Source organism: Astyanax mexicanus, chromosome 5 (assembly GCF_023375975.1).
Source record: "Astyanax mexicanus isolate ESR-SI-001 chromosome 5, AstMex3_surface, whole genome shotgun sequence".
Classification (NCBI taxonomy): Eukaryota; Metazoa; Chordata; class Actinopteri; order Characiformes; family Acestrorhamphidae; genus Astyanax; species Astyanax mexicanus.
In genome coordinates this window covers 16,967,197-16,992,994 of record NC_064412.1, presented here as the reverse complement: position 1 = coordinate 16,992,994, position 25,798 = coordinate 16,967,197, and the positions used below count along the sequence as shown (strand labels likewise).

The window sequence follows — 25,798 nt, the reverse complement described above, 5'->3', positions numbered from 1 at the left end:
GAAATAGGCGGGGAACGGCTTTTCACAATTTCCGCAACGTTTATCAAAAATGGATTTTTTTTTATCGCTTCTCGGCCTTTTGGTAGTATCTGTTCTATGGAAGCCCATTCCCTAAAACCTAAAATTAACAAAAATAATAATCCAGCACATTTTTTCGTATTATTAGATAAACTGCTATCTCGTTATTTTGAGATATTATATCATTATTTTGAGATACTAAGTCATTATTTTGAGATTGTAAGTGTATTTGCTTTTGAAAAAACACGTTTTGTTTCTTCCAAAATAATGACTTAATATATCAAAATAATTTTAAAAAATACATATGTTTTTATTTTCGGGTTGCAGTAATGGGCTTCCATATTGTTTTTATCAGGTATTAGCAGACAAGTTGACCTGCTCCATCATTTATCGAAGCGGAGCTTTAATGAAATTATTTTGAATGTTTTATTTTAAATAAATTTATTTTAAGTGTATTTATGGGGGTGGTGAAAAAGGATAACCTAATGGCATTATACTGGTGAAATGTTTCTGAGCTAAAAAGGACAATCTCCAAAATGGTAACTTTTCACATATTTATTTTAATTTCCTACTTCTTAACCAACGCCATACAGCCTACTACTCCAAATTTAAATTCATTTTTATAACGAAGTGGAAAAAAAATTGTGGAAGTCGAATTTTATTATATGTGTCCATCCATCATCACAATTTGGCACAATGTAAAAGAAGAACAACTTTCAGATTCAAATGATGTCAAAATGTTAAAAAAGGAAATGACGCCCAACATTGATCCTTTCCTGTGTGAACAGATGCTAGCTTAATGTACTAAAAAGTTATAATAAAATCAAACACATTTTCTATCCTTAAACCATTTATTAACTACATATTATGGCACTACTTTCACGTAAGTGTGCTTTATGGTTTCTTTATTCCATTTGTCATAAACTTAAAGTTTAAGTATGTAGGGGAAGTGAAAAATGGTGGAATTGGACACATACAAAAATTCAGCAGCTGCAGCGACACCTTGTGGACAGCAAAAAAAGCACACAAAAAGGACACACTGTGATACATCAAATGTTTTATTTTAAATGCAGATTCAGCTCATTTGATGAAATTTGAGCATCATAAGCGTAACCAAAATCATAATCGTACACATCTGAAGTGTGTGTATAATGTGTGGGCTCAATAAATTTCATTTTTTCCATTTTGCATGATAGTCCAAAATAGGAGATTTCATCCTGGTCTTTTGTGTTTCACAGTGCTGAAATAGATCAGCACTCCAGCTTTTGGCTTTGTCTCATAGGAAATGTCTTATTCTTTTTTTTTTTATCTTGACTGGGGCAACTGGGTAACTGCATATGTGTAGAGTGTTTTTTTTAATGCAGTATGAATGGATCTCTGCTCACTCTACCTCCGGTGTGTTGCTCTCGCCACACTTGTAGCGTATGAAGTCAAGCACTCGTGCGTTATGCAGAGTGAGGAACTGTCCTACAGTGTATTTGGGCTCTAGCAGGAAGGTCTGTGGTAAAAGCCGTGTCTCAGATTCCCCACAGGGTAGATCTTCCATGTTGCCAAGAGTATCAGGAGCCTCCCCTACTATGTGCTGTCCCAGCTTCTTGCCCAGAAACTCCACCTCTCCCTCAGGCCCCCCCTGGAACACCACCAGAGAGCCATAGCGCCCCATCATCAAACTGCTGGGCCCTGTAACTGGTGAATGCACATATGAGCCAATGTGCCAGTCAGAAGGTATACCTATGGACACAGCTCGCCTTATGGAGATGTTCTCACCCAGTCGGCCTGTGAAGAAAGAGGGGGGGAAACAGAACTAAGCAGGGCAGTGAAGAAAGAGCAGGAGTCAGAGGTGGCAAGGTCTTTTGTAACTTACACGAACACTATAAAAATTACAAGGCAAGAAAAAGCACCTTAGGCAGAGAACAGCATCTATTCCAGTATGTTATTTAGACATTTAGTCCCTGCAGAATGCACATAAACATCACTAAGACCCACTTTTCCTTACCTATGGTCAGAGCCAGCTGATCTGCCAGTGAGGGGCCCTCCACCATAGTGAGCTTAGCAAGGTCTTCAGCAGACAACAGACTCTGTAACAATAATAAAAGTTTAACATGCTCTTTTTAGATGTGCAAGTTAAATTGAATGATAATAAACATTCACACATGCAGATGCTAAGCAGACTGAACATACCTTTCTGTATCCACCTTGTCCCTTGCTGCAATGATGAGCCATTGTAGCCAAAGCAACATCCTGCACCAGCTGCTGAAACTTTTCATTCCTTGCCACAAAGTCAGTCTCACAGTTTACCTAAACCCATAGAGAGGAAAAAAAGTGTTTTCATGGCAACATGCAATGCACCAACTTTCACTTAGTTTAAGCAAGAGTGTGTAAAAATGCAAAAACTACACCACATTTGTTATTTTTCCTTTTATTGATTACAATCAGGTGATTTTTATGTATGAAATAAGACAAAATTTACATTGACTGGCTGTTACTCTGCCTTGAAGGTTTATTTTGTGTGTAAATGGTTTCTGAACTGAATTTAGGTAGACAAATGCATAACTTCGATGTTAATAGCTTTATGAGACATATGATTGAAATTAAATTAAATATGTGCCTGGTTTCTATGTACTGAGTTCACTGATTTAGGAGGTGGTAAATGTAGTTCACTAGGGGCATAGTTTTGCTCATACAAAGAAATAACTATTTTTACACCATTAATGAGCTCAAAGTAGCTTCATACTTCATTGGTATAAATTTGAGGGCCCTGACATTTAAAACAAGGCACTAAAAAGGCACTGAGAGTGCACCTCCACTAAATTAATTTAACTCTGTGTGAGCGGGGAAATAGCAATGTATTAATATCATTTCACATCAAGCACTCGAAGTGAGTGAGAGAATATTTAAGATACTGCTTGAGATACTCACACTTTAAAGGAGAACTCCAGTCTAAAATGGACTTTTGATATAGTAAAACATGATGCAGAGTACTAACCTTTGTTAAATAGCCCACCATCAGTCTCCCGCATCTTTCTGAGATCTAGTAATTTTGTGCTTTTTGCCCAGCACTTTACATTGAACGATTCGGGGCATCCACTTGCCCCTAAAGATAAATCACTTTTTTACACAATTATCCAGGCTCAAAGTAGCTCCACAGTTTATTTATAGAATCCAGGGAGCCCTGACATTGAACATCAGGTATTAAGAACTTTAAAAGCATTTAGAGCATATTGGTAGGATAGTTGAGCAGATTGCAAAATTCATTCCTTGGAAATGCATGAATTCTAGTTGTTACTGAAAATATCTGGTTGCTGTCATATTAGAACGCATAGAACCAACAACAATTTACATAAACACTGCTCTAAATGTTTTAGTATTTGTGCTCGGCAGTTGACTTAATGTGACTTAAATTTAAAATGGTGGTGCCCAGAGAACAGCGGTGTTGAATAAACTTCTAGTGCAGTTTTAAAGTTCTACATGCCTCGATTTAAATCTCAGGGTTCTCCAGATTCTATCCATGAAGCGTGGAGCCTGGATAACGGTGTAAAAAGCGATTTATCATACGCAAGGCATGCCCTGTATCATTTTTTGTAAAAGCCTGTTTGGGCAAAGTGCACAAAATGACTGAATCTCAGAAAGCTGCATGAGAGTGGAGATGGGCTATTCAACGAAGGTTAGTACCCTTTATCATGTTTTTCTACACCAAAAGTCAATTGTACACAGGAGTTCTCCTTTACGCCATGACTAACTTTCTTCAGTGCTGTCTTTTAAATAAGCTGTATTGAATACTGACCTCCACCATGACTGCTGCACTGTCATTCTTCAGAACACCAATCAGCCCCTCCTTGGCTCTCCTGCCCTCCAGCTTGCTCGCTTTGCTCCATCCCTCCTTCTGAGCCTGTTCATGCAGCCAGCTTTCAGCCTGCAGACAAACAGAACATTAAACACATCTAATTTACAGTATACATTAAAAAACGCATAATTTCTGCATTAATCTACCTGCGTACCTGTGCGATGTCGTTGTTGAACTTCTCCAGCGCTTTCTTGCAGTTGATGAAGGTGTAGCCGGTGGCTTTGCGCAGTTTTAGCAGCAGGGCTTTATCCGGACCGCTGTGTAAACACTGAACATGCTGCTGGAAGCAGACCTGGGAGGAACACGGCGAGATATTTCATTACTGAGCTTTAACTTAAAGAGAATAAATAAAGTGTAGAGAGGCAGGTACATGTTAGATAATCGTCAGAGCACACAGTATTAACACGCCTTTAGTATTGTCCAGCCTTCTTTACACTGCTTTCTGTGCGCTCAGTTTAAGTGTACATGTGCTGAAGCTTAATTATCACCCCTACCTTAGTGAGTTCTTTTCTGATAGACCTGAATAAAGTCGATACAGCCATCTCTGTTACCGGTGTGTCATTGAAGCACGCTGAATACGGCAAGCCGAAAGGACACGGTACTTACTCTACAGTGCTCATACACACACTCAGAGCGCCACCTACAGCAGAGGAGCGCCAAAGGGCTGTGTCCCATATCTGCTGCTGTAGTCTACTAGAAACTGTACAAAAATAATAATATATTATAAAAATAAAATATTTCACATTTTATCGTTTACATAAAGTACGATTTTATTATTTTCTGTCTTGGCATTAATTACACATTATACACATAATATTTTTGAAATAAAAAGGTTCCAATCTGTCATTTTTATCTAAATTGATTTATCTAATATATTCTGTTTCCTTTGACGCTATGTAAGGTGTTATGTTTTTCTATAATTACAATTAATTAAATTAAATAAAAATTAAATCAACATATTTTCTGAACAATACTATACGAATAAAGCTTTATCCATTTGTATTGGTTCTATACAGATGTGCTTCTGAGCACAACATGCAAATGCTAACTGACAGCACAACAAAACAATACAGTGTTCATGTACAACACTTTAGACTTGTAATCGTTAGAAAAATGTATTTATTGAACTGAACTCATTACATTTCCAAACATATTAGAGCAAAGCGTGCATGTTTCCATTTCTGTGTCCACAGTAAAGGTGAGAAAAATACTGTAGTACTACTTTACCCGTGAACAGTATAGCAGATTCAGGATGATTGTTAGGAAGGTTACTGCCAAAAAATAAAATGGGCACCAGTGTTGGGAGTAACGGTGTTAAAACTTTTTTTCAGTAACGAGTAATCTAACTAATTACTATGACTGTAACTATAACGCCGTTACCATTTCCGACACCCTGTTACTGCACGTTACTTTAGCCACACTTTTTTTTACTTCGCTTTGCCCTGGTTAACCCCTCCTCTTTCCGGTGAACTTGAGCTTCTGGCCGCTGTGCCTGTGGTTTGGCGTGGTGAAGTGAGGCACATTTGTGACGATTTGCTGCTCTAATCAATTCAGTGATTGCCGTGGACAGCCCAAGTTTCGAATTAAGGACGTTAAACTCTTTTTAGCTGCTCCGGTTTTTGTGGTGCTGCTGCTTTCTCTTTTAGAGCTTAGATTCTCTGCCCGAACCCGACCTGACCCGAGGACCGACCCGAAATCGGGCTCCTATTTTTATTTTATATAAAGCTCTGGTGTGATAATCACAATGTTGCTAAGTAACCAATTATTATTGTTCACTAAAGCGAACGAAATATAAAAAACTTAAAGTGAAAAAAACATTTGTGTTAACTGAATGTAATAAAAACGGTAATTAAAAGGAAAAAACATAACTATCTCGAACTGTATTTTGTGTTTATAAAACTAACTAAAACGAACTGAAATTACTGATAGAATACCCTCATTTTTAGTGTTTAATTTATTTATAAGCGCTGTTGTACAGCGGAGTTGTACAGCGGCGGTGTTGTGCCGAGCGCGCGGCACCTCGTGGTCCGTTAGTTCTTGTGTAAAAATACGACAGAAAACACTAAAAACTGCAGAATTATAGAATTACAATATGAGCGCCAGGCAGATGAAAGAGAAACCGGAGATCACGTAGCTCTGGGCGCACGTGAACGCCTCCGCGTTTAACTTGCAGCACTGTAGCTGTTCTTAAAAATCATTTTAATTAAATAGTAGTTCTATGCTTCTATGTTACAGTGTTATTGAACATAATTCTGATTATGTTTCGCTCATTCAATCAGCCCGAAAACAGACAGTTTATGGGTCGGATCGGGTCGGGCTCATAATGACAGTTCATGGTTCGGGCTCGGGCAGAACGTGCACGGGCTCCGGCTGGGTCGGGTCGGATTTTTTGGGCCCGATCTAAGCACTATTCTCTTTTGGTGAAGCTGTTATATTAATACCATTTTAGCGGTCATTAGATTGTTGTTATTGTCCATTATTTTGTTTTGTATATATATACATATTTCCTTTGAGTGTGGCTTGGTTTGTTTAATTTCATCCCCAGACGCGTTTTTCCGTTTTTTCCGCTTTTTTCAGTATTACAAGTTTTAGTAATTTTCTTTGGTTGTGTGGAGAATTTCGTTTTATTTTTTTTTTAATTCGTTAGATTATATTTTTGTCAACATTTTGGGTTCATTTTCGTTTGTTATTTTTCTAATAATAATAGTAATTGCATAATTGATTTCCCTTTCTTTTTGACGGGTGAATAATAAAAAGTAACGCGATAGTTACTTTTACTGGTAACTAATTACTTTTATAGTGGAGTAGCTCCGTTAATAACTCAGTTACTTTTTTGGAGAAGTAACGAGTAACTATAACTAATTACTTTTTCAAAGTAAGGTGCCCAACACTGATGGGCACATATTGCTATAATAAAATAGTCCACTGGTGGGACACTTCTACATGAAAGGAAAACCTCAGTGTGAAACAGACTTGAGGTGTAGTGAAACATGATAACGAGTACAACATTTTATTCTGAAATACAGTGCTTTTAGCCAAGGCTTCTAACATGCTTACAATGCTAGTGATAGGGGCATAGTGTTGCTCATGCAAAGAAATCTCTATTTTTACATCAGTACACCAGTACACCAGTAACAAGCTCAAAGTGGCTCCACACTTTATTAGTAGAATTCTGAGGACCCTGACATTTAAAACAAAGCATTGAGAATTTAGAAATTGTACTTCCACTTTTTCATTTTGCAATCTGTTTGTGCTCGTCAGTTGATTTATTGTGACTGTATTTCAAGGTGCCCAAAAAATTGTCTGCTGGTTAAGTAACATGGCGGCATTTTTGCAGTGCAACAATAATAATTATGCATCTAAATGTAATACTGCCATTATAAGAGCCACAATATTTAACTGCTAGTGTATAATATCATAACAGGGTTATATGTTTAAAGAAGAGTTAAAGTTCATGTTGAAATGATCACTTTATGGTGTTGTTACAAGAGTAGAAAAGTGCTACACATAAAACTAATAAACTGTAAGTAAATGGTAAAACACCACGGAACTTTCCTTCCTTATTGTTTCCGTTGAAAGGTTGCAGTTTAAGAAATGTAAGTACATTCACACAATAATTGACTAAATTGACATTCTATATTATTTATATTATTACATTATTACCCTTGCCATTTGTGAGTGTAAGTAATTTAGGGTAATTTAACCTAAATTATAACTTTAATAAACTATTTATATAAACCATTTATAAAAGGTAGTCTTAGTGAGTGCTACCAACAATAAATACGATAATAGATCTTCCATATAGTATAATCTTCTCTGGTTTGTCTGTAATGGAAATCTGTTGAGGTTAATCTGCACAGGTCTCTCTCTCTCTCTCATCCTGTATGACGCTGTTCCTGTCTCAGTGGGAAGAGCACCAGGTGGCTTCTGAAAGAGTCTAAAAGTGCATGTTTAAATCTCGTGCACTTGCCTATAGAGAATAATATTTACAGCAAGTTAACCGTGTGAAACTGACAGACTGGGAGGAAGTGAAGCTGAGATGAGACTTATATAGAAAAAAGAAATGAAAGTCTATCACAATAGATTTACCTTTAATCAGGTTTTTTCTTGGTTACACATAAGCATATGTTGGAGCTACTGTAGAGTTCCATCTGCTCCACATGGACTGCTGAACTTTCAGAGCTGCACTTGTGATTGGATGGTAAAACATATAGGAGGAGCCTGTAAGGTGTGAAGGGCAATTCAGGCTGGTATAAAGACTGGGTGAAGACCTCTTACTGGGTGCTTTCCAGTCAGCATCTGTGTCTGTGATGAAGAGGATGAGGATCACTGTGCTCCTTGCTTTCACTCTCACCCTGATCTCTCAGGGTTACAGCAGTAAGTTAAGAAATATTTCAGTCTATCAGATGAGTGAGTGAGATGAGTACTTTTACTTATTCAGACTGCTGTAACCTTTGTTTGTATTGATTATTTATATTATTGTAGTTATTTTGCATTATTTGTCCTTTCAAATGCAAGGGCCTATATATAAGCGCACCTCTTTTATTCCTTCATTTAATAACTAATAACTTACGTTTTACAGCATGAAGAAAAGCAGTGACCAAGAAAAACAAAATGTAATAGACAGTTGAATTGTATGACAGTAAAATAACTATGAGATTTTTTTAATTTAGTTCAGCAAACTGTTACAAATAATAAATTAAGCTGTAAGTGATTGTAATAGAAAAAAGTGTTTTCATTTTCATTCACCAAAAAATTTGATTTGTATGTGATAAAATACTAATTATTATTACTTACTTACAACAGACACTGCTCTACTGCTCAGGGATTAACTCAATTCTAAAAATAATAATTTTATTCTCAATTCATTTTCATTGCCAGCATATCCAATTCCAATCCAAAAGTACCAACTGGTATTGATTTTGTAATTTTAATAATATTACACTCATGTGATTTATTTGTGTATAAAGTCTAGAATTATTGCATATTCTGTTACAGTTACAAAGTCTGGCCGGCAAAACCGTATCTACCATTTTTTACATTTTGACATAATTTGAATTTGATGTTTTAATGGATAAATAGTAATGCTCCAAAATTACTAAATTCAACCTTTTTAACTGACCTCCATTCTTTTTTTCATCTCATGTAAAGTTGCCATTTTGAATATACAGCTCTGGAAAACAATTTGAAACCACGTAGAAATGATGAGTTTCTTTGATTTTACTAAATTGAAAACCTCTAGAATATAATCAAGAGGAAGATGGATGATCACAAACCATTAAATCAAGCTGAACTGCTTGAGAAATTACATAAAGTTATCCAAAAGCAGTGTGTAAGACTGGTGGAAGATAACATACCAAGATGCATGAAAACTGTGACTACAAAACAGGGTTATTCCACCATTCCTCTTAATTTTTTCCAGAGCTGTATAAGGCCCTTGAATGACAGAAATAAATATACATATAATATACTTTTTTTGCCCACAAATACTGTATAATGGCCCTTCTATATAAAATTACATATTATTTAATGTCTTAAGATTTACTTGATAATTTAGTTTTAAATTGGGGCATTGAAACTGTGAAGTTTAGTCTGTAACAGTGTAAACATCAAAACTGAGGTGATTTTGCTTCATTTTTCTCATGCCCTTTATCCTGCTCCTCCCTTTGGTATTAAACTCACTCTTTAGTTCCAGTTTAAAATGACAAAAAATGGTTATAGTGAATTACCCTCATGGTTTTTGATGACATGGCCAAAAATTATAACACCTAAAAAAAAAGCTGTGTAGTGTTACAGCTCTGTACACACCCGGGTCTGGAGGCAAGGCGACTTCCTGAAATGCAGCTATTTGTATTGTGTTGTCAGCTTCTGATAACTGTCCTCACTGCTGCAGTGCTGGGAATAATGTGTCTGATGGCTGTGCAGTACAAACAAAGGGCCGGAACAGGATCTGTCCTAAGATGCTTGATTTGTTAAAATAACCTTGTCTAATCTATAATCACCCATAATAAGAACACATAGGCATTCTAATGATTAGGCTAAACAAGGGGTAAACTACTTTGGTTCAGTTAATAATTTGATGTTTAATTAGATTCTAACTGATATTTGTGGCTATAATAGGGTTAGACAGGGATTAGGGCTATTTGTATACTAGAATTTCCTTCCAATTGAAAACTTCAATTCATAGTGTCATAGTGTCTCTTATATTTACAGTATATCAAATAATACTAATTACGTGTATGCTTGAAAGGGTCAACTGTGTTCCTGCATCAGTAAAAAATAGATATAGATAGATATAAATATAGATATAGATATAAAGCACATGGAAAAAGACACGCTCAGTCAAGGACCGTGTTTTTCACAGCAGTACCAAAGGAAAGCTTGAATAAACTCACTTTGGGGTTTATCATAAAATTTGTTATCGGTTATCAGCATGGCCCTGATGCCAACTTTATACTGGGTAAGAGTATTAAGGTCATTGGTGTCCACCTGCTGGATTTCACACACTGACACACCCAGATTTTTCCACAAAGCTGTGACATCACTGTTTAACTATCATACTTTGCAAAGCATACACGAAAAATATTAAAGTAACTGTGATCTGAATCCAAGTCTCACAGGTTTTATCAAACAATTCTGCACAATTATAATATATTGCTACTAAACACAAAGGAGCAATACAGTATTTTTGTTGACTTTATTTTGATGGTATCCAACGAATTATGCACAGATACTCAAAAGGCTAATGGTTAAGTTCAGGATCAGGCTCAAGAATGGATTTTATGTGCATTCTGTAAACTGTATTCTGTAACTAGCTCTGGAAAAAATTAAGAGACCACTTCAGTTTCTGAATCAGTTTCTCTGATTTTGCTATATATGTTTGGGTAAAATGAACACTGTTATTTTATTCTATAAACTACAGACAACATTCCTCCTAAATTCCAAATAAAAAATATTGTCATTTAGAGCATTTATTTGCAGAAAATGAGAAAATGATTAAATAACAGAAAAGATGCAGAGCTTTCAGACCTCAAATAATACAAAGAAAACAAGTTCATATTCATAAAGTTTTTAGAGTTCAGAAATCAATATTTGTTGGAGTAACCCTTGTTTTTAATCACAGTTTTCATGCATTTTGGCATGTTCTCCTCCACCAGTCTTACAAAGTGCTTTTTGATAACTTTTTGTTACACTGCTGGTGCAAAAAAAAATTAAGCAGTTCAGCTTGGTTTGATTCCTTGTGATCATCCATCTTCTTCTTCCAGAGGTTTTTTAAAAAATCAAAGAAACTCATACTTTTTTGTTCCTTTTTTGTCTAGAGCTGTACCATAGGTTATGTATTGTTAAGGATTGTACTCTGTACTGTATTCATACTTACCGCACTCCATGTCTCATCGTCACTAGTTTCTGCCATAATATTTAAAACTCAAACTCAGGCCAAGAATCTCTTCCGCAGTTGGAACTTTTGCAGCTGCATGTGTGTCTTGCACAAACGGTCCGACCCTAGGAAGTTCAAGAGTAGACGTCAGTTAGATTTAGAGACTATAGCAACCACTTCTGTGCTTATGAGCCTATAGTAATGAAAGTGTTGGATAATTTAGCATGGCATGGCTAAGATAAAAAGATGACTATTAGTCAAAGTTTAAAATGTATGAATAAAAGATTATATTAAAAAATAGTACAATTATTTTAGTAGGTCAACACATTCCCGAGAGACACCTAATGAACTTACCACATAATAAGCCCTTTAAATAAATAACTGAATAATAAACCAACTCTCAACTCAATGCTCTGTCCTTGGTCTCTGTCTCCATCTGTATGTGTTTGTTTTCTTCAGACCCTGTGGAGATCAGTAGTCGAGTGTCGGACTCGGAGATCCAGGCTGTTTCTGAGTCTTTGTTTGCTCTGGACTCAAACAAAGCCTCAGCCTCTGAAGTCGTCATCAACCCTCAGACCCTCATCTCTAACTCTGAGACCAGCGCAAAACAAGACCGTGCACCACAGCCGTAAGAGTTCAGACACACACAGCCAAAGTTTAAGACTTCTGTGTTGATGATCAGTCTACAGCACCTGTTCTACAATTTTAGCCCTCAGTGGACTAAAACAGACTGGTGTGGATAAAGTTATTATGACAGAAATTATAGTAAATATAAAAGAGGAACAATAACTTTACAGCCAAAAAAAATCAGTTTCAACAAAGTGTTAGTATCACGGTTAGGAACAGTGTACAGTAAAAAAAAATAATTTCTAATTGCCACTGTTGTTGATTAGGGCTGCAACTAATGATTATTTTGGTAGTTGACTAATCTGTTGATTATTTTTTTGATTAGTCAAAATTATTTCTGCCATGTCCTCTATCTCTAAAATTGTAATAATCAGCTGAACATGAGATTTAAAGGCATTTAAATGTTTAGATGTTGTTTAAATGTGGAAAGTACTGATATTGAGTGAGTAAATATGTAATCTGTTGAGTTTGGGCACTTTTGGAGACACAAACTAAGTTAATTGTAACCTGTATGAGTGAGCTATTTACCCATCTCCCATTGTGCTTCTGTCCCCAGCACTTTGTGTAATGCAGTACTGTTATAAATTAACGATTAGTCAACAAAGAAATTTGTTGTCAACAAATGTAAACCTTCTATTATGTTCATTTGTCAGGAACAGCAATAGTGTCCTGGGGTTAATTTGACCTGGTGCATGTGTAATTATCCAAAAGATGCCTGAAACCCAAAAAAAAAATCCTTACAAGCAGTGTAAACTCCATTGCTAATTATTCAATACTTAGTGCAATGGTATTCCTTACCACTAACAGGTAATGGTTCAATTGGGATAATTCACTCGTTTAAAAAAAAAAAACATGTTCAGACTTTTTAAATGTTTCACTACTTTATTACTTTTAAAATACCAACATATAAAACAATAGTTTTACATAACATTAAAACATAACAAGCAGAAGAAGTTTCATACTGAAAAAATACTTTTAACTATATTCCCAGGAGGGTTAAATAATCAATATTGTCGATTATGCCGTCAACTATTCGGAGTAAACTGCAGGAACCCTGCTCAGATCCATTAGCTTGCTAATAGTCACCTGTGTTGACTAACCTCAAATTGGTATTGATGTGGGGAGACAGTGCTATCTACCAATGCCAGCTGTGCTTTCTGGCTTGCCTTAGTCTCCAAGACCACTCAGAGCCCCACACTGTTCCATAAAAGGTCTTTATGCTGTCTTTAAACACAAGTTTGTGGTGAACATGGGTGTGCCATTTTGTATCGTATGCAATAATAACATTTTTTTTTTAAATATCATGAACAATATTATCCCCTAAAATATCGTGCCACATTACCCATCCCTAATTATCACATCAGGGTTCTATTTTTTTTTTCTGTTTTTAGCAAAAGAAACGTTCACACTGTTCTCATTTCCCATTATGTATCTACTAGAGACAGATTATATCTGTCCAGTATCATTTATTTTACTTTTATCCTGGATATATGGAGATATTTAGAGTGCATTATTAGTATCATTACATTCAGATTTTTTTTTTATATCTCAGTTAGCGCTGTTCCATATCATATTGTATGCAACAATAAAATGTAATTTTGTTGCAGTAGTGTATTCTTGAAATATATATATATATATATATATATATATATATATATATATATATATATATGTTTTTAATTCAATGATTTGTCATATCGCCAAGAGTATTGTTATTACAAAAAATACCATGAAATATCATGTTTACAATCACTATTGATGCGTTTTGTGTCATCCTGTCTGATGCTACTTTCTTATTCTCCTTTTTTCTTCGTTTTCTTTTCTCCTCCAGTTTGTTCAGTCGTGTGAATGAAGGCTCGCTGTTCTCTAAGCCAACCTATAAAGCCCTTATCGCTTTGCTGGACAACTATGAGAGTAACACAGGAGTAGCGGAGAGTGTGACCTCAGGGGAGGTACAGGAGCAGGAGACCTTCCTCAAAGAAACCATAAGAAACACAGCATTGGGACAACAGCTGTACTCCTTCCTCAACAGCAAAGGTCTTTTAACTAGATATTAACTCATTTTAAAAGGTCTCAGCATGGGAAAATGAACTGTCAGTAGTTTGATGTAGTATACAGCAAACTGTTCAGTATTAAATCAGCACTATTAGTGTTAACACTGATCTTTAATATTAATTTAACCCCAACAGTGCTGTTTACAACAATAACAATACATTACTGTGCATGCAAATATATGGAAACTAAGCAGCAAAAATAAAAACAAATACAGCAGGCCCAATAAGGTCAGTTACACCCTCCATAATTTTTGGCATCCCTGGTTAAGAAGTGTTTTTTGGCTTCTAATTTAAAAAAAATAATAATAATATAGAGCAATGCAAAATGTACACCTCAGGGAAGCAAGAAGTAATGAATTACTAAATAAAGGTTCCTAGATACTTTGATCCACTTTATAAACTACAGTAGAAATGGCATAAATGGTTTACATACATTTATTTTCGAGAAATTAAGGGTGCTTTTAATTGTGGAAAAGTTTATTTTCTTAAAAATAATTATTTCTTAATCAGATTTTTTTGTATTTTTTATTTATTCACTTGAGTTGAAGGTTGCTTTATTTTCTTTCAGAGTGTGATGATGCTTCTGCAATAATAGTGTAATTTATTTTAAGGCTTTTAACACATTGTAACTAGGGTGCCAGTAATTATGGAGCGTGCTGTGTTTCAGCTTTAACAGTATAATAAAATGTTATAGCTACTGACATACTATATTGTCTCTAAGAACTACATTAAAATTATATTATAAATGTATATATAAGAGATCATATACTAATACATATAATGCACTTGTGCCAAAGTTAACGCAAAAAATAGTGTATTACAAAACTGATTGTTTTAAAGTAAAAGTAATGGAGGTAGTTATACTGATTAAATCAAAATGCACTGATGTTAAATGTCAGTAGATACAGGTCTTATGCACAAAGCCCTCCTTATAATCTGATCATTATATTTTTGTTGTGTGCATATTTGTGCACTGTGATGAATGCCAGGGTACTACAGCTCCTGGCAGGAGTTTCTGGAAGATCTGAAAATGATGTGGTTTGGCCTCTACTCGCGCAGCAATGGCAAGATGGACTCCAGTGGCTTTGAGCACATCTTCGCAGGTCGGTGTGTGAGTGTATGTCCACACATAGTTTTGCTGAATATCCTAAAGTAAGCTGTCTGTATTGCATGATTGATGTTGAATGTTTCTGTGTGTATGTGTTACTTTATATACAGGGGAGATCAAGGGTGGTAAAGTGTCTGGTTTCCATAACTGGGTGAGGTTTTACCTGTTAGAGAAGAGCGGGAAGCTGAATTATTACAGCCACAGCTTTGACGGCCCTGTGAGTTTTCACCTGTACTATCCTTTAATATTATTTAAAATAACCGAATCCATAATATGGTATGTCTATTATTCAATTATTATTCAGTAACTATCATTAAGCTAACTAAACACACGTTCTTTAAGTTGTTAAAGAATTAAAATGTTGGTCTACATTCAGGCACAGTATGCAGTTTCAAGCATAGTTTGGCCACAATCAAAGTTACACAATGTAAAATGTGATTTCCTGCCAATCACCGAAGAACCTAGTGTGCTTGTTTAATTTTGTGTATGTAATGTGACAAAACACTCTTTTTGGAGTTACTGTTACAGTCCCATTGTACTGTTTAGAAGCAATGAAAGCAACATGACAAGAGAAGCTGAGAGGTAAACACTAAAGTAAAGCAGAAAGTGTACAACAGGACATTTTACAGCGGGGGTCTGCAATTAAGTTGGGCCGCAGGCCAGATATTTTTTAAGCCATTACGTGGTGGGCCACAAAAGAAAAATTCTGTTTTGAAAAATGAAGTGTAATGGGATGACAGACAAGCTCTCCAGCCCAGAGGGTTGTTGAACCCAATTGCAGAACAGTTGATCTCAAAGCAGGTAAACCCAAGAAGAAAGGGAAAAAAAATAAAAAACACACACAACACTCCTCACACGGAATCGAACTCGTGCCAACAGGGTCGCGGTCCCATACGCTGCCCTGGGTAGTGAATTGGGACACAGCTGGGGAAAAACAAGAACAGGCGGAAACTAAAGTCTTGTCGAGGGCGACAGAGAGACAGGGGAAGATGTTTTAGTTTCTTATTTGATCCTCCATGGGCAATTGCCATTATTGATATGCGGTAGACTCACGCAACTTCCAGGAGACTTGGGAAGTCTGCAACAAATCAAAGCTAGTCAATCAAAGCTACTTTCAAAGACAGAAAACATGCACTACACACAACAGAACATTACCATTACATCTATATTTGAAGTGAAGAATAGCTGTAGGTACTTAACCTATATAACCTATAGTCACCTGTTAGAAAAATGCTAGGTAGTTACAACTGTGTAATGGTTCCACTTGTGTAATAATGTTTCTCTCTTTCCCTCCTTCTCAGTGGTTGTCTTATCCTGATGTACTGGGGAAGCAGTTTATGTGGGATGGTTACTATAAGCAGGTTGGCTCCTCCATCATTGGCTGCAGCCCTGAGTTCGACCTGGCTCTCTACACGCTCTGTTACGTTACTCGCCCTGGCAAACTGTGAGTCAGCTCTATAGCGTATGACTCATTGCTTCACAGGCACCTCTCTGCCTGCACCATGTATTATAGCTACACACTGGTCTGAGTTTTATCATATATTAATATGTATTATCATATCATACAAGCCGTGTTTTTTTTTTTTCCAGATGTCGTCTGACTTTAGGAGGAAAGCAGCTGAATATCCAGACCTACACCTGGGACAAGACCACTTATGGAGACGGGAAGAAATACATTGCCTCTGCATATCCTGCAACTCCATGATCAAATCCAGCATATAATTCCACTTAATTACTAAAGCAATATTAATGAATTTTACTAATTCTGTTCTAAAAGCATAAATCAAATGCAATATAGTTATAAGAAAATATTTTTTTATTTTTAATTTTTTTTTCTTTTGTAGTGTTTGTGTTTAGTTATACAATTACCGGTACTACCACCTTTTTCTTTTAATCGGTGTTTAATGTTTGCTTACAATGAAACAAAAAAAAATAAAAACAATAAATGTTCATTACGCAATTTAAAGTTGACCCAATTCTCTCAATTCATGAAACTTATAAACTCGGCATACTGCAACATGCCTGTTCTAAGAAAAAGGAACGCAACTGGAGATACGACATTTTAAATGTTTATTTAGATAAAAACACAATATTATAACATAGCAAAAATGGCCCCCCAGTCAAATTCAAGTGACATGACAGTGTGGAAAACAGTGAGGCAGGTTCAGTCTAGGTCAGAGGTCATAGTTTTGAGTCAGCTGCACAGCGGAAGCCTAGGTTAGACGCGGAGCTGTCAGGAGTGTTCTGGCTACGGGCAGCACACCGGTACCTGTAACAGTATGACTACAAAGAGAAAGAAACGTGAGAAGGGAAATAAATTGTTTTTGCATGGCTTTCAAAAATATGCAAATGTCTGAGTATTTAGGTTTTACCTTGTGGCACATATAGGAACCTCCTTTCTTCACTTTATCTGTTCCCTTTTCTGGTCCCTTCTGTAGACACATACAGTTGTTTGTATATAAGAAATAAAATGCATTTTAATTTGTATATATATATATATCATTATATACGGCTAAGAATTCGGAAACCTTTAAGATTTGTTAAATCATCTGAAAACGCCAACTACATTTTGAATAGTCTAGACAAAAGGATTAATAGAAAAAGTCCGACACAAAACTCTTTTTTTCCTGACAGTGACAATATCTAACAGGCTGTGCAGATGTCTCACTGGTGTCTTTTGTGTAATGCTCCTGTTTATATGTCTCCTACCGGGTTGCGAGCTTCATCTCTGGTGTGGTGAACGTTCCACCAGTCTGCTGTCCACTCCCAGGCATTCCCCACCATGTCATACAGACCAAAGCCATTTGCGGGAAATGACATCACCTGTTCAACACGCTAGATTAGTAACATTCCTCACAGCATTCCTTATCAAGGGCAAGGACTATACTACACTTTTAAACATGCTCTTACTGGTGATGTGTTTAAATATCCATCCTCCGCTGTGTTCACATTGGGGAACTCTCCCTGCCACAGGTTTGCATAGTGCTCTTCTCTGGGCATCAGCTTATTCCCCCATGGATACAACCTTGATGGTAAGAAAGAGTGTTCAGAGAAACATAATGTATACTTTTTTTTTTTTTTATACACAAACACATAGAACAAATGTGTGCATCGCATCTTTTCACTCATACTTGTCCTCCAGACCACCCCTGCAGGCCAACTCCCACTCAGCTTCTGTGGGCAGCCTGCGCTGAGCCCACTGACAGTAGGCTTGAGCATCTGCCCATGAAACGTGTAGTACAGGGTGATCCATCCTACATACAGAAACATAAAGTAGTTAAGATGATCCACTTGATTTTAGCAGACTAGATCAGTGGTTCCTAGTCCTGCTACTTGAGTATCAATGCCATGCATAGTGTGGGATCCAGGAAATTAGCTGATTGGCTATCACTTCAAGTGTGGATGCAGATGAATTACTGCAGAAAAATCACTAAGAGTCAGTTTTGTTGACTATGCTGTATAGGCCAATACTAGGATTAACCTCTGTGTGAAAAAAACTGAACCCTGGCACTTCAAACAGGATGTAGGATTGGAGGATTGGATTGTATAATACTGGGTTTAAATTGCTGTATTAGAAAATATTATGGTAAAAGTGTATGTATAAAATAAAGTAACTAATATTACCTGTTGGATATGGTTGAATCTGGGCCCTCTGGATGTCTCCAGTCTGCTCCCTTCACTGGTGACCACCAGGGAGCAGCAGCAACCTACTTAACACAATCACACACACACAAACTACACAAGTGTCACTAAACACCATTATTATATTTAATGTCTTCATCATGAACAAAAACTACCCAATTATATATTTTTACCTACTGTATAAAAGTGAACAGCTCTGTTTTTTCATAAGAATACTTCAACACGAGTAAGCAGATTTTTTTTTTCTAGAATTATTCTTTGATTTTCAACCTGTTTCTAACACTCACTATCTCTGCGTTCCATTACAGCACTGAGGGGAAGTCAGGGATGGAAGAACACAAGTGTGTGGCCAATGATCAAAGGCCCCAAGATTACATCATATTTTGCCTTTTATGGTTTGTTATAACCACAGGAATAAATCTTAAACCAACAGTTTACATTCTGTGTGTGTGCGTTTGTGTATAAAAGTGAAAATACAGAGATAGTCACTAGTGCCGTAGTTTTGTTCAAGTCTATGGAAATGTCCATACTAAGAGTTCTCAGCATTATGGTGTAAAGGTGCACAGGAGTAACTACAACAGCTGAAGCACTACAAGCACTGGTGCATAAATATACACATATCCAAGCATTGCTCAGATTCAAATTGTAATATCAAATTCAAAAGGTTTTTGAACAATCTGAGCATAGACTGATATGTTTGTCACAGATACGCCTGTCACCATGGTCTGTTTTCATGCATGTGCAGACTGAGTAATCTGAGAATCTACCGGTTATGAGTACTGAGCTAAAATCATATTTTAAGACCATACTCTGATCTGGGAAATCTGAGTATGTTGTTAACATAACTACTTAAATATAACTAAATAACTGCAGTAATATGATTATGAATGTGCACATAAATGCAGTGAGATCAGTAGATTAAGGAACAGCTTTAGCTTTACACTTGCAATTCTAATAACAATTAGAATCCTAAAAGAGTTAACAAAAATGAACAAAACTGTACAAGGATGCATGTATTCATTCCTGTTGTAGGACAGAAATAGTAAGTGTGGTCATTAAGTGACAGCAAGCAGGCCACTTTTTCTGTCACATCCGCTGTCTGGCAGGAAAGACTTCAGGCAAACCATTTTAAATATCCCAGTAGACACATTTTACCTTTCATTATAATGAGGATAAAGTGCTGGCAGGGGTACACACTTTCTACTGCCCAGTGCCACTGATCAAAACAGTTCATATTTTGGTCACTTAAAATGCAGCGGCCACTTGCTTTAAACATTCACTAGACCACTTTAAACACAGATTTCAAATCAATTTTTAAGTTTTCATCAGGAATGAGTCTATGGCTATGTCTGAAACTTAGTAGCCAGCAGACTAGACCTCTGGCTGTCCACAATGTCTTGGTAGATAGTGGCCACTGTTATGTTAAAGTCAGCAGTGCATCTGTTGTTGCCAAGGTATGGACAGCTCACTGCTAAATATGAGCATTCAGCTGTGTCGTAATTATCCATTAACATTTTCATCCAAAAAATACAGAGCTAGATTACTAACCTTCAATTCAGACATGACTGGGCACCTTCCTGTATATACGATAAACAGGTTTTTGTAATGCTGGCTACAAATTTACAATCGTTGTCACATCAGAGTGAAATTGGTCAATGAAATTGTCTACCTCTGCCTTCTGGGTCCTAATTAAAAATCAAGTACAAGTTCAGAGAAAAAAACCTATTCTTTATTTGTCATATTTAATAATAAATAAGGTTTTTAATAAACTTTATATTTTTTTTAAACCCACAATTCAGTGCAGCATACAGTATTGTTCTCTAATTCCATCTAGTAGATGTTTACAGTCAGCTGTAATACAATGAAATTCATTATAGTGTTTATGGAAAGTAAACTCTGAGATGTGTGTGTTTGTATCTTACCGCTTGGGTCAGAGTATTCTTGATTTCTTCGCTCAGCAGTCCCTCAAACACAAACGAATCTCCAAATCGCTCAGCCTGAAGATAAATAAAACAATTAAACTACCATAATATCATTGTTTGATATATGTTAGTTAAGTTTACCAAAGGTTTGTAAACTCCTGCTCTGAAATCTTTAGAGAGAACAGGTACTATGATCACAATGTATTGGATCACAAATGACACTACATCCTAGCTGATGCCAAGCATTGGGCATAGTGATCTTAGGCTCATCTGATTTTTTAGGCTCTCCAGAAAATGAATTATATAATATACACTATACAATCTGTATATGTGATTGAAAGCATGTGTTAATTGTGGAACTTGAATTAGCTCAACTAATTAAAAGAAAGTGTGTCTATATACTTTTGGATATACAGTTCTGTACCTCTGTAATGTGGCCTGTTTGGTTAATGAAGCGTTGAAACTGCTTATTGTTGACCTCATGCTCTTCAATGAGAAAAGTGTCAATCCACACCCTCCTCTGAGGAGCCTCCCCATCCTGTGGTATCCCTGGACCATCTGTACCCATCAGGAAAAAGCCACCTTCCAGCTGCACCATCTAAACCAATGGAGAGGGAAAGGGAGAGAGTGAGAGACCAGGTACCGGGCTGTTATTATCTGGATCAGATAATGGAGGGAAGCTTTGCAGTTAGTCTTTGAAAGGCTAGTCATTCAGAAAAAGCATACCCTGAGCTGGTAGGCTAGCTTGTTAACTAGCATTAATTACTAAATGGTCTTTAGTTGGATTTTTAGCAGGGTAGGAAAAAAAACTTTAGTCTACTCTACTTTGTTTGCATTTTTATAAAACACATAAAGCACACAGGTGTAGTAGACTTTTGTATCACGTTAGAATCATCAAATACAAATACACTGCCTGGCCAAAAAAACAAGTCGCCATCTGAATTTAACAAAGCAAATGATGTGGGGTTGATGCTGCAGTTGGTCAGGTCTAGGTTCAGCAACAGTATGTGCAGAAAGAATGAGGTCAGATGACTACCTGAATATACTGAATATAGATCAGGTTATTCCATCAATGGATTTTTTTCTTCCCTGATCACAGTCGTATTCCAAGATGACAGTGCCAGGATTCATGGGGCTCTAATTCTGAAAGAGTGATTCAGGGAGCATAAGATCATCATTTTCACACATGGATTTTTCACCACAGAGTCCAGACCTTAACCTCATTGAGAATCTTTGGGATGTGCTGGAGAAGGCTTCGTGCAGCAGTCAGACTCTACAATCATCAATGCTGCAAAATCTTGGTGAAAAATTAATGCAACACTGGATTGAAATAAATCTTGTGACATTGCAGGATCTTATTAAAACAATGCCACAGTAAATGCGTGCCACAATCAAAGCTAAAGGTGGTCCAACCAAAAATTAGTATGCGACCTTATCTGTAGCATTTTTTTCTTGTCATAAAAAACAATTATTCCTTTTTATTTATTATGCAAAGCCGAAATTAGCTAAACTTAACTGGCTGTGGACAATGAGTGAGGTTACCTTGCTGAGCAAGTCATATTCATGCTCTTGAGAAGGGTTTCCATTGGTTGTTTCAGTGTATTTATCGGCTGGATTTTCACACACTGTGCCTTTTCCCTCGCTCGTTTCCCGGTTCAGAGCGCTGCAGCCGCAGTCCGGACCCGCTCCAACATCTGACCCGCTTACAGTGAGCGGTACCGGGTACAATACAACACTCAGAAACGCTCCAAACCTCCACAGGAACAGAGCCATGCCCGCTATAAGAGATTTTACCAGGGTGAAGCCATTTTTTGTGAACTTGGTCATGTGATCAGTCATCTGACCTTTTTTTCTTTTCGTTTTTTGTTTTATCCAATAACTTTTTAAGTAAAATGGGAAAACCGTAATAAAGCTGGATTAAATACATGTTTTCTAATAAAATAAAAAAAACTAAATCCTGGTGCTTTCGGAGAGTGTCCTGATTAAGTGGATGCAGATTATTCATGCATTTAATGTTTAGAAAACTTAAAAAATCGAAAAATAATGTTTTATATGAAACGAGCAGATAAATAGATTAGTGAATAAAAAAAAATAATGTTATGAATGAATATGCCCCCTTTTCAGGACGTTACCCTCAGTCAAAAAAAAAAAGAAACAAACAAATAAATAAAAAAGAAAACACTTTTTAGATTATTATATGGTCCCTTAAACATTTGTTCACGGGAAATATGTCAAAATATCACCTTTACTTTTTTGTTTTCTTACTAAAGCGGTGTTTATGTATTTGTCGCCTCAGGACAAGTTATGCAGCTAGAACACTTTTGTTGGAAATAATGCTAAGCAATGGTGGTTATTATTTTTCTTCCAAAAAACAAAATAAAATTGTCATGAAGGGTTACCGTGGTTATGTTTAGGAAACTAAGTATGTGTTATAGTGTAGCTAAATTTGTTACGTTGTATTTCTTGGCAGCAACATAAATCTAAAAAGTTTTTCCCCATATGAGAAATGATGTGTTTGAGATTGTGGGATTTGTAGTTCTTTGTTATACGCAGGCTCGTTCCCGACAGCAGTACCGATACTCTCCAGAAACACAATTTCCCAGAATGCCGTCCGAGTTTACAGTCTGTGAGGCGGCTCGGCGAGCCGAAAAGAGTCGAAGGCGAAGCGGGGCGATGGATGGACCGTGCTGTGAGTAGCTGGTGCTCCGCGGAGTTTCGGGAATATGCTTCTACAAGACGGAGAAACTTTCAGACGGATTCGCTGAGCGACGCGCGGAATATCGGGTCGAGTTGCTGAAGTCCGTGAGGTAAAGGATAAAACTACGCGGGAGTGAGCGCTCTTTCTGTCTGAGCATCACCTTTTATTAACCTAAATATTTATCTTATCTGTGGGAGAGCATCGCGCTCACCGCAGCTGGACTGGGTTACCTGCCTCTCCCCCAGCAAAAAGAACCAGTAAAAACTTTTAAACCTGTATTTATCTGGATTATCGCTTGTTGCTGCATATATTAGTTACATGCTTAGAATATTAATTAACCCTGTAAGGCATGTATTATATTTTTCATGAGGAAATGAGAACCACTTGTTTATCATAATTAATCTAGCGTAAAGGTGGTCTATCTGCACAATGTTGCCCAAAAAGCAACAAACAAAAACAGGCTTTTAATAAGTTAACAACAAGAATTAAACAATATCTTGTACGTGTACATATTTTTGTGTATGCCCAACTAGTGTGTATTATTGCATTGGACGTAGTTATACCTGTTTTTAATACATAAACATAAAAAATAATGAAAAAGTAAAAAATGTGTTCCTTAAAGCATTACCCACCAAATTATAATACTAATATTACAGTATTAAAATTTCTGTGCTGCTGCATGGCTTAATATAAAGTTGTGTTTGGACTAGGGGTGACCCTAAAATTATATCCACAATATTTCAGGGTATTTTTGGGATAGCGATATTCTTGGCGATGTAACAATTAAAACATGAAATATTCATATGAAACAATATGAGTATTTAAATTAAAGTTTATTTGGTGATATTATTGCATACAATATGAAATGTAACAGTGTAAAAGTGTAAAGTCACTGATCCAACATATTATGATTTTAATAATGAACTCCATATATCCAGAACTGAAGTAAAAAAAAGATACTGGACAGATATAATCTGTCTCTTGTAGATATATAATGGGAAATGAGAGCAGTGTGAATTTTCTTTTGCAACAAACAGGAAAAAGTTGTACGCTGATGGCTCATATGGCCCTAAAATAATATCACAATATTTCTGGATTTCTGGTTTGTGTGGATTTAAGTATATCAGCCTCCTGAACATGTTGAACCTGTTCAAATATGAACTTGCTGCAACAGCTACAGGTGCAGTAAATTAAAGTATAATGTGTATGCTGTGTAACTCTTTTCATATGATGCACCAAAAGTGTTTTGTGTTTTTTAAGTCTCTGATCTATTTTAACCTCTGAAATTTTACATTTCAGTTCTTTCCTTGGTGAAGCTCCATCTCATTCAGAGATTTAGTGCTCTATATTAAAACTTATCTCTCAAACCTTTAGACTTCTTTATTAGCTGTACCAGAAATACCCTCAACACAGGCCTATGCAAATTCTCCCGCTGCCTAGAACAGAACGGCCAGAGAAGTGGAAGTGTGGAGGTTTTCATCATGTGTGTCTCTTCATTTGTTATGCAAACTAAGTAGGTGTACCTGGGGAATCTATGGAGTGTGTGGTAGGCTAGTTGATAACGTACAGTTCGGTGGTGTGAAAGTGACAACAAAAGGCAGTCTGTTCACTAGAAGAACCCCTTTGTCATATCTGCCATAAGCAAATTATTCATGTTTTATAAGACTGTAAAATCCTGGACTGAGAAGCTTTTCCCCACCCGTAAATGTTAAGAGTATGAGCTGTGATTTAGTCACATTGGTGGACTCAAAACAAGTTTGTTCTTTTTGCAATATTTTGTTAACATTAAAGTGGCAGTCCATATTATTTAGTTTCTAAACGGAAAGCAGAAGCATTTCTGTTTGGAGAAGGTATAGAATATTGTGTTTAACCAGTGTGCTGGAACGACCATCCCTGCTAAGCCTAATATATTTATTCAAAAACTGGGGTGTCAATTCGCTTTTTTCGTTGGAGTTCTTCTAGCCACGTCATGTCTTTACGTACTTACACCACATGTACAGCCTCTGAAAGAGGATACGGCTCAGTTTTACTAAACGTGAGTGGCTGGTGGAGCAATGAAGACTTCAGAAGGAGAAACTCAGACAGTAGCTCATTCACTCATAGTAAAACTATAGTGTGTATCAGAAGTAAAGTTTCTGACTGAGAGCACTCTCTCTCTCTCTCTCTCTCTCTCTCTGACTGAACATAACCTGGAATCGGATTCATCTGCTCTGAAATGAGACCGCGTCACACCCGCCCAGTTTAAAATGATTCTTCCGCATGTTCTGTCCTCCTTTAGGGATTTATGGATATCAGCTTTAACTCAGTCTGTAATTTGTGGCTTTTTAAACTTATTTGGTTTTAGAGGTATAAGATGGCTGGGCCATATATTTTTAATAAAGGTGATGTGATTGTCCAATATTTCAGTATACATTTACAGCATTTGTCACGTTCACACTTTTAATATAATACGCTGTAAGACAATGTGGTTTATAAAATATAAAATATTTTATCATTTTATTCATCTT

At 36.5% G+C, this 25,798-nt stretch overlaps 4 protein-coding genes across 7 annotated transcripts in view; 2 read left to right on the top strand and 2 right to left on the bottom strand.

Annotated features, from left to right (window-relative positions):
• Positions 1-1,058: 1,058 nt before the first annotated feature.
• On the bottom strand, positions 1,059-4,463 carry tsfm (Ts translation elongation factor, mitochondrial). Its single transcript, XM_007254252.4, has 6 exons — positions 4,357-4,463; positions 4,017-4,154; positions 3,803-3,931; positions 2,200-2,316; positions 2,015-2,096; positions 1,059-1,794 (listed from the first exon to the last, which is right to left on the bottom strand). The coding sequence occupies exons 1-6, from the start codon at positions 4,402-4,404 to the stop codon at positions 1,400-1,402; spliced, it is 909 nt and encodes a 302-aa protein (XP_007254314.2). The 5' UTR covers positions 4,405-4,463; the 3' UTR covers positions 1,059-1,399.
• Positions 4,464-8,128: 3,665 nt separating this feature from the next.
• On the top strand, positions 8,129-16,995 carry endou (endonuclease, polyU-specific). The gene is made up of 7 exons (XM_007254253.4): positions 8,129-8,239; positions 11,700-11,868; positions 13,699-13,904; positions 14,911-15,024; positions 15,140-15,246; positions 16,331-16,473; positions 16,620-16,995. The coding sequence occupies exons 1-7, from the start codon at positions 8,173-8,175 to the stop codon at positions 16,732-16,734; spliced, it is 921 nt and encodes a 306-aa protein (XP_007254315.3). The 5' UTR covers positions 8,129-8,172; the 3' UTR covers positions 16,735-16,995.
• Positions 16,996-17,082: 87 nt separating this feature from the next.
• sumf1 (sulfatase modifying factor 1) lies at positions 17,083-22,425 on the bottom strand. Its single transcript, XM_007254254.3, has 9 exons — positions 22,136-22,425; positions 21,018-21,191; positions 20,594-20,668; positions 18,654-18,736; positions 18,161-18,283; positions 17,940-18,054; positions 17,739-17,852; positions 17,402-17,461; positions 17,083-17,312 (listed from the first exon to the last, which is right to left on the bottom strand). Exons 1-9 carry the CDS (start codon positions 22,418-22,420, stop codon positions 17,211-17,213), a joined length of 1,131 nt encoding a protein of 376 aa, XP_007254316.3. The 5' UTR covers positions 22,421-22,425; the 3' UTR covers positions 17,083-17,210.
• Positions 22,426-23,226: 801 nt separating this feature from the next.
• The window catches only part of itpr1a (inositol 1,4,5-trisphosphate receptor, type 1a), a 59,772-nt gene continuing 57,200 nt past the window's right edge, over positions 23,227-25,798 (top strand). For 3 of the 4 annotated variants that reach the window (XM_022675765.2, XM_022675764.2, XM_022675763.2), the window contains exon 1: positions 23,227-23,400. The gene's annotated coding sequence lies outside the window, so the exon portion shown is untranslated. The remainder of the gene's footprint in view (positions 23,401-25,798) is intronic. The other variant, XM_022675766.2, reaches the window with a different exon arrangement.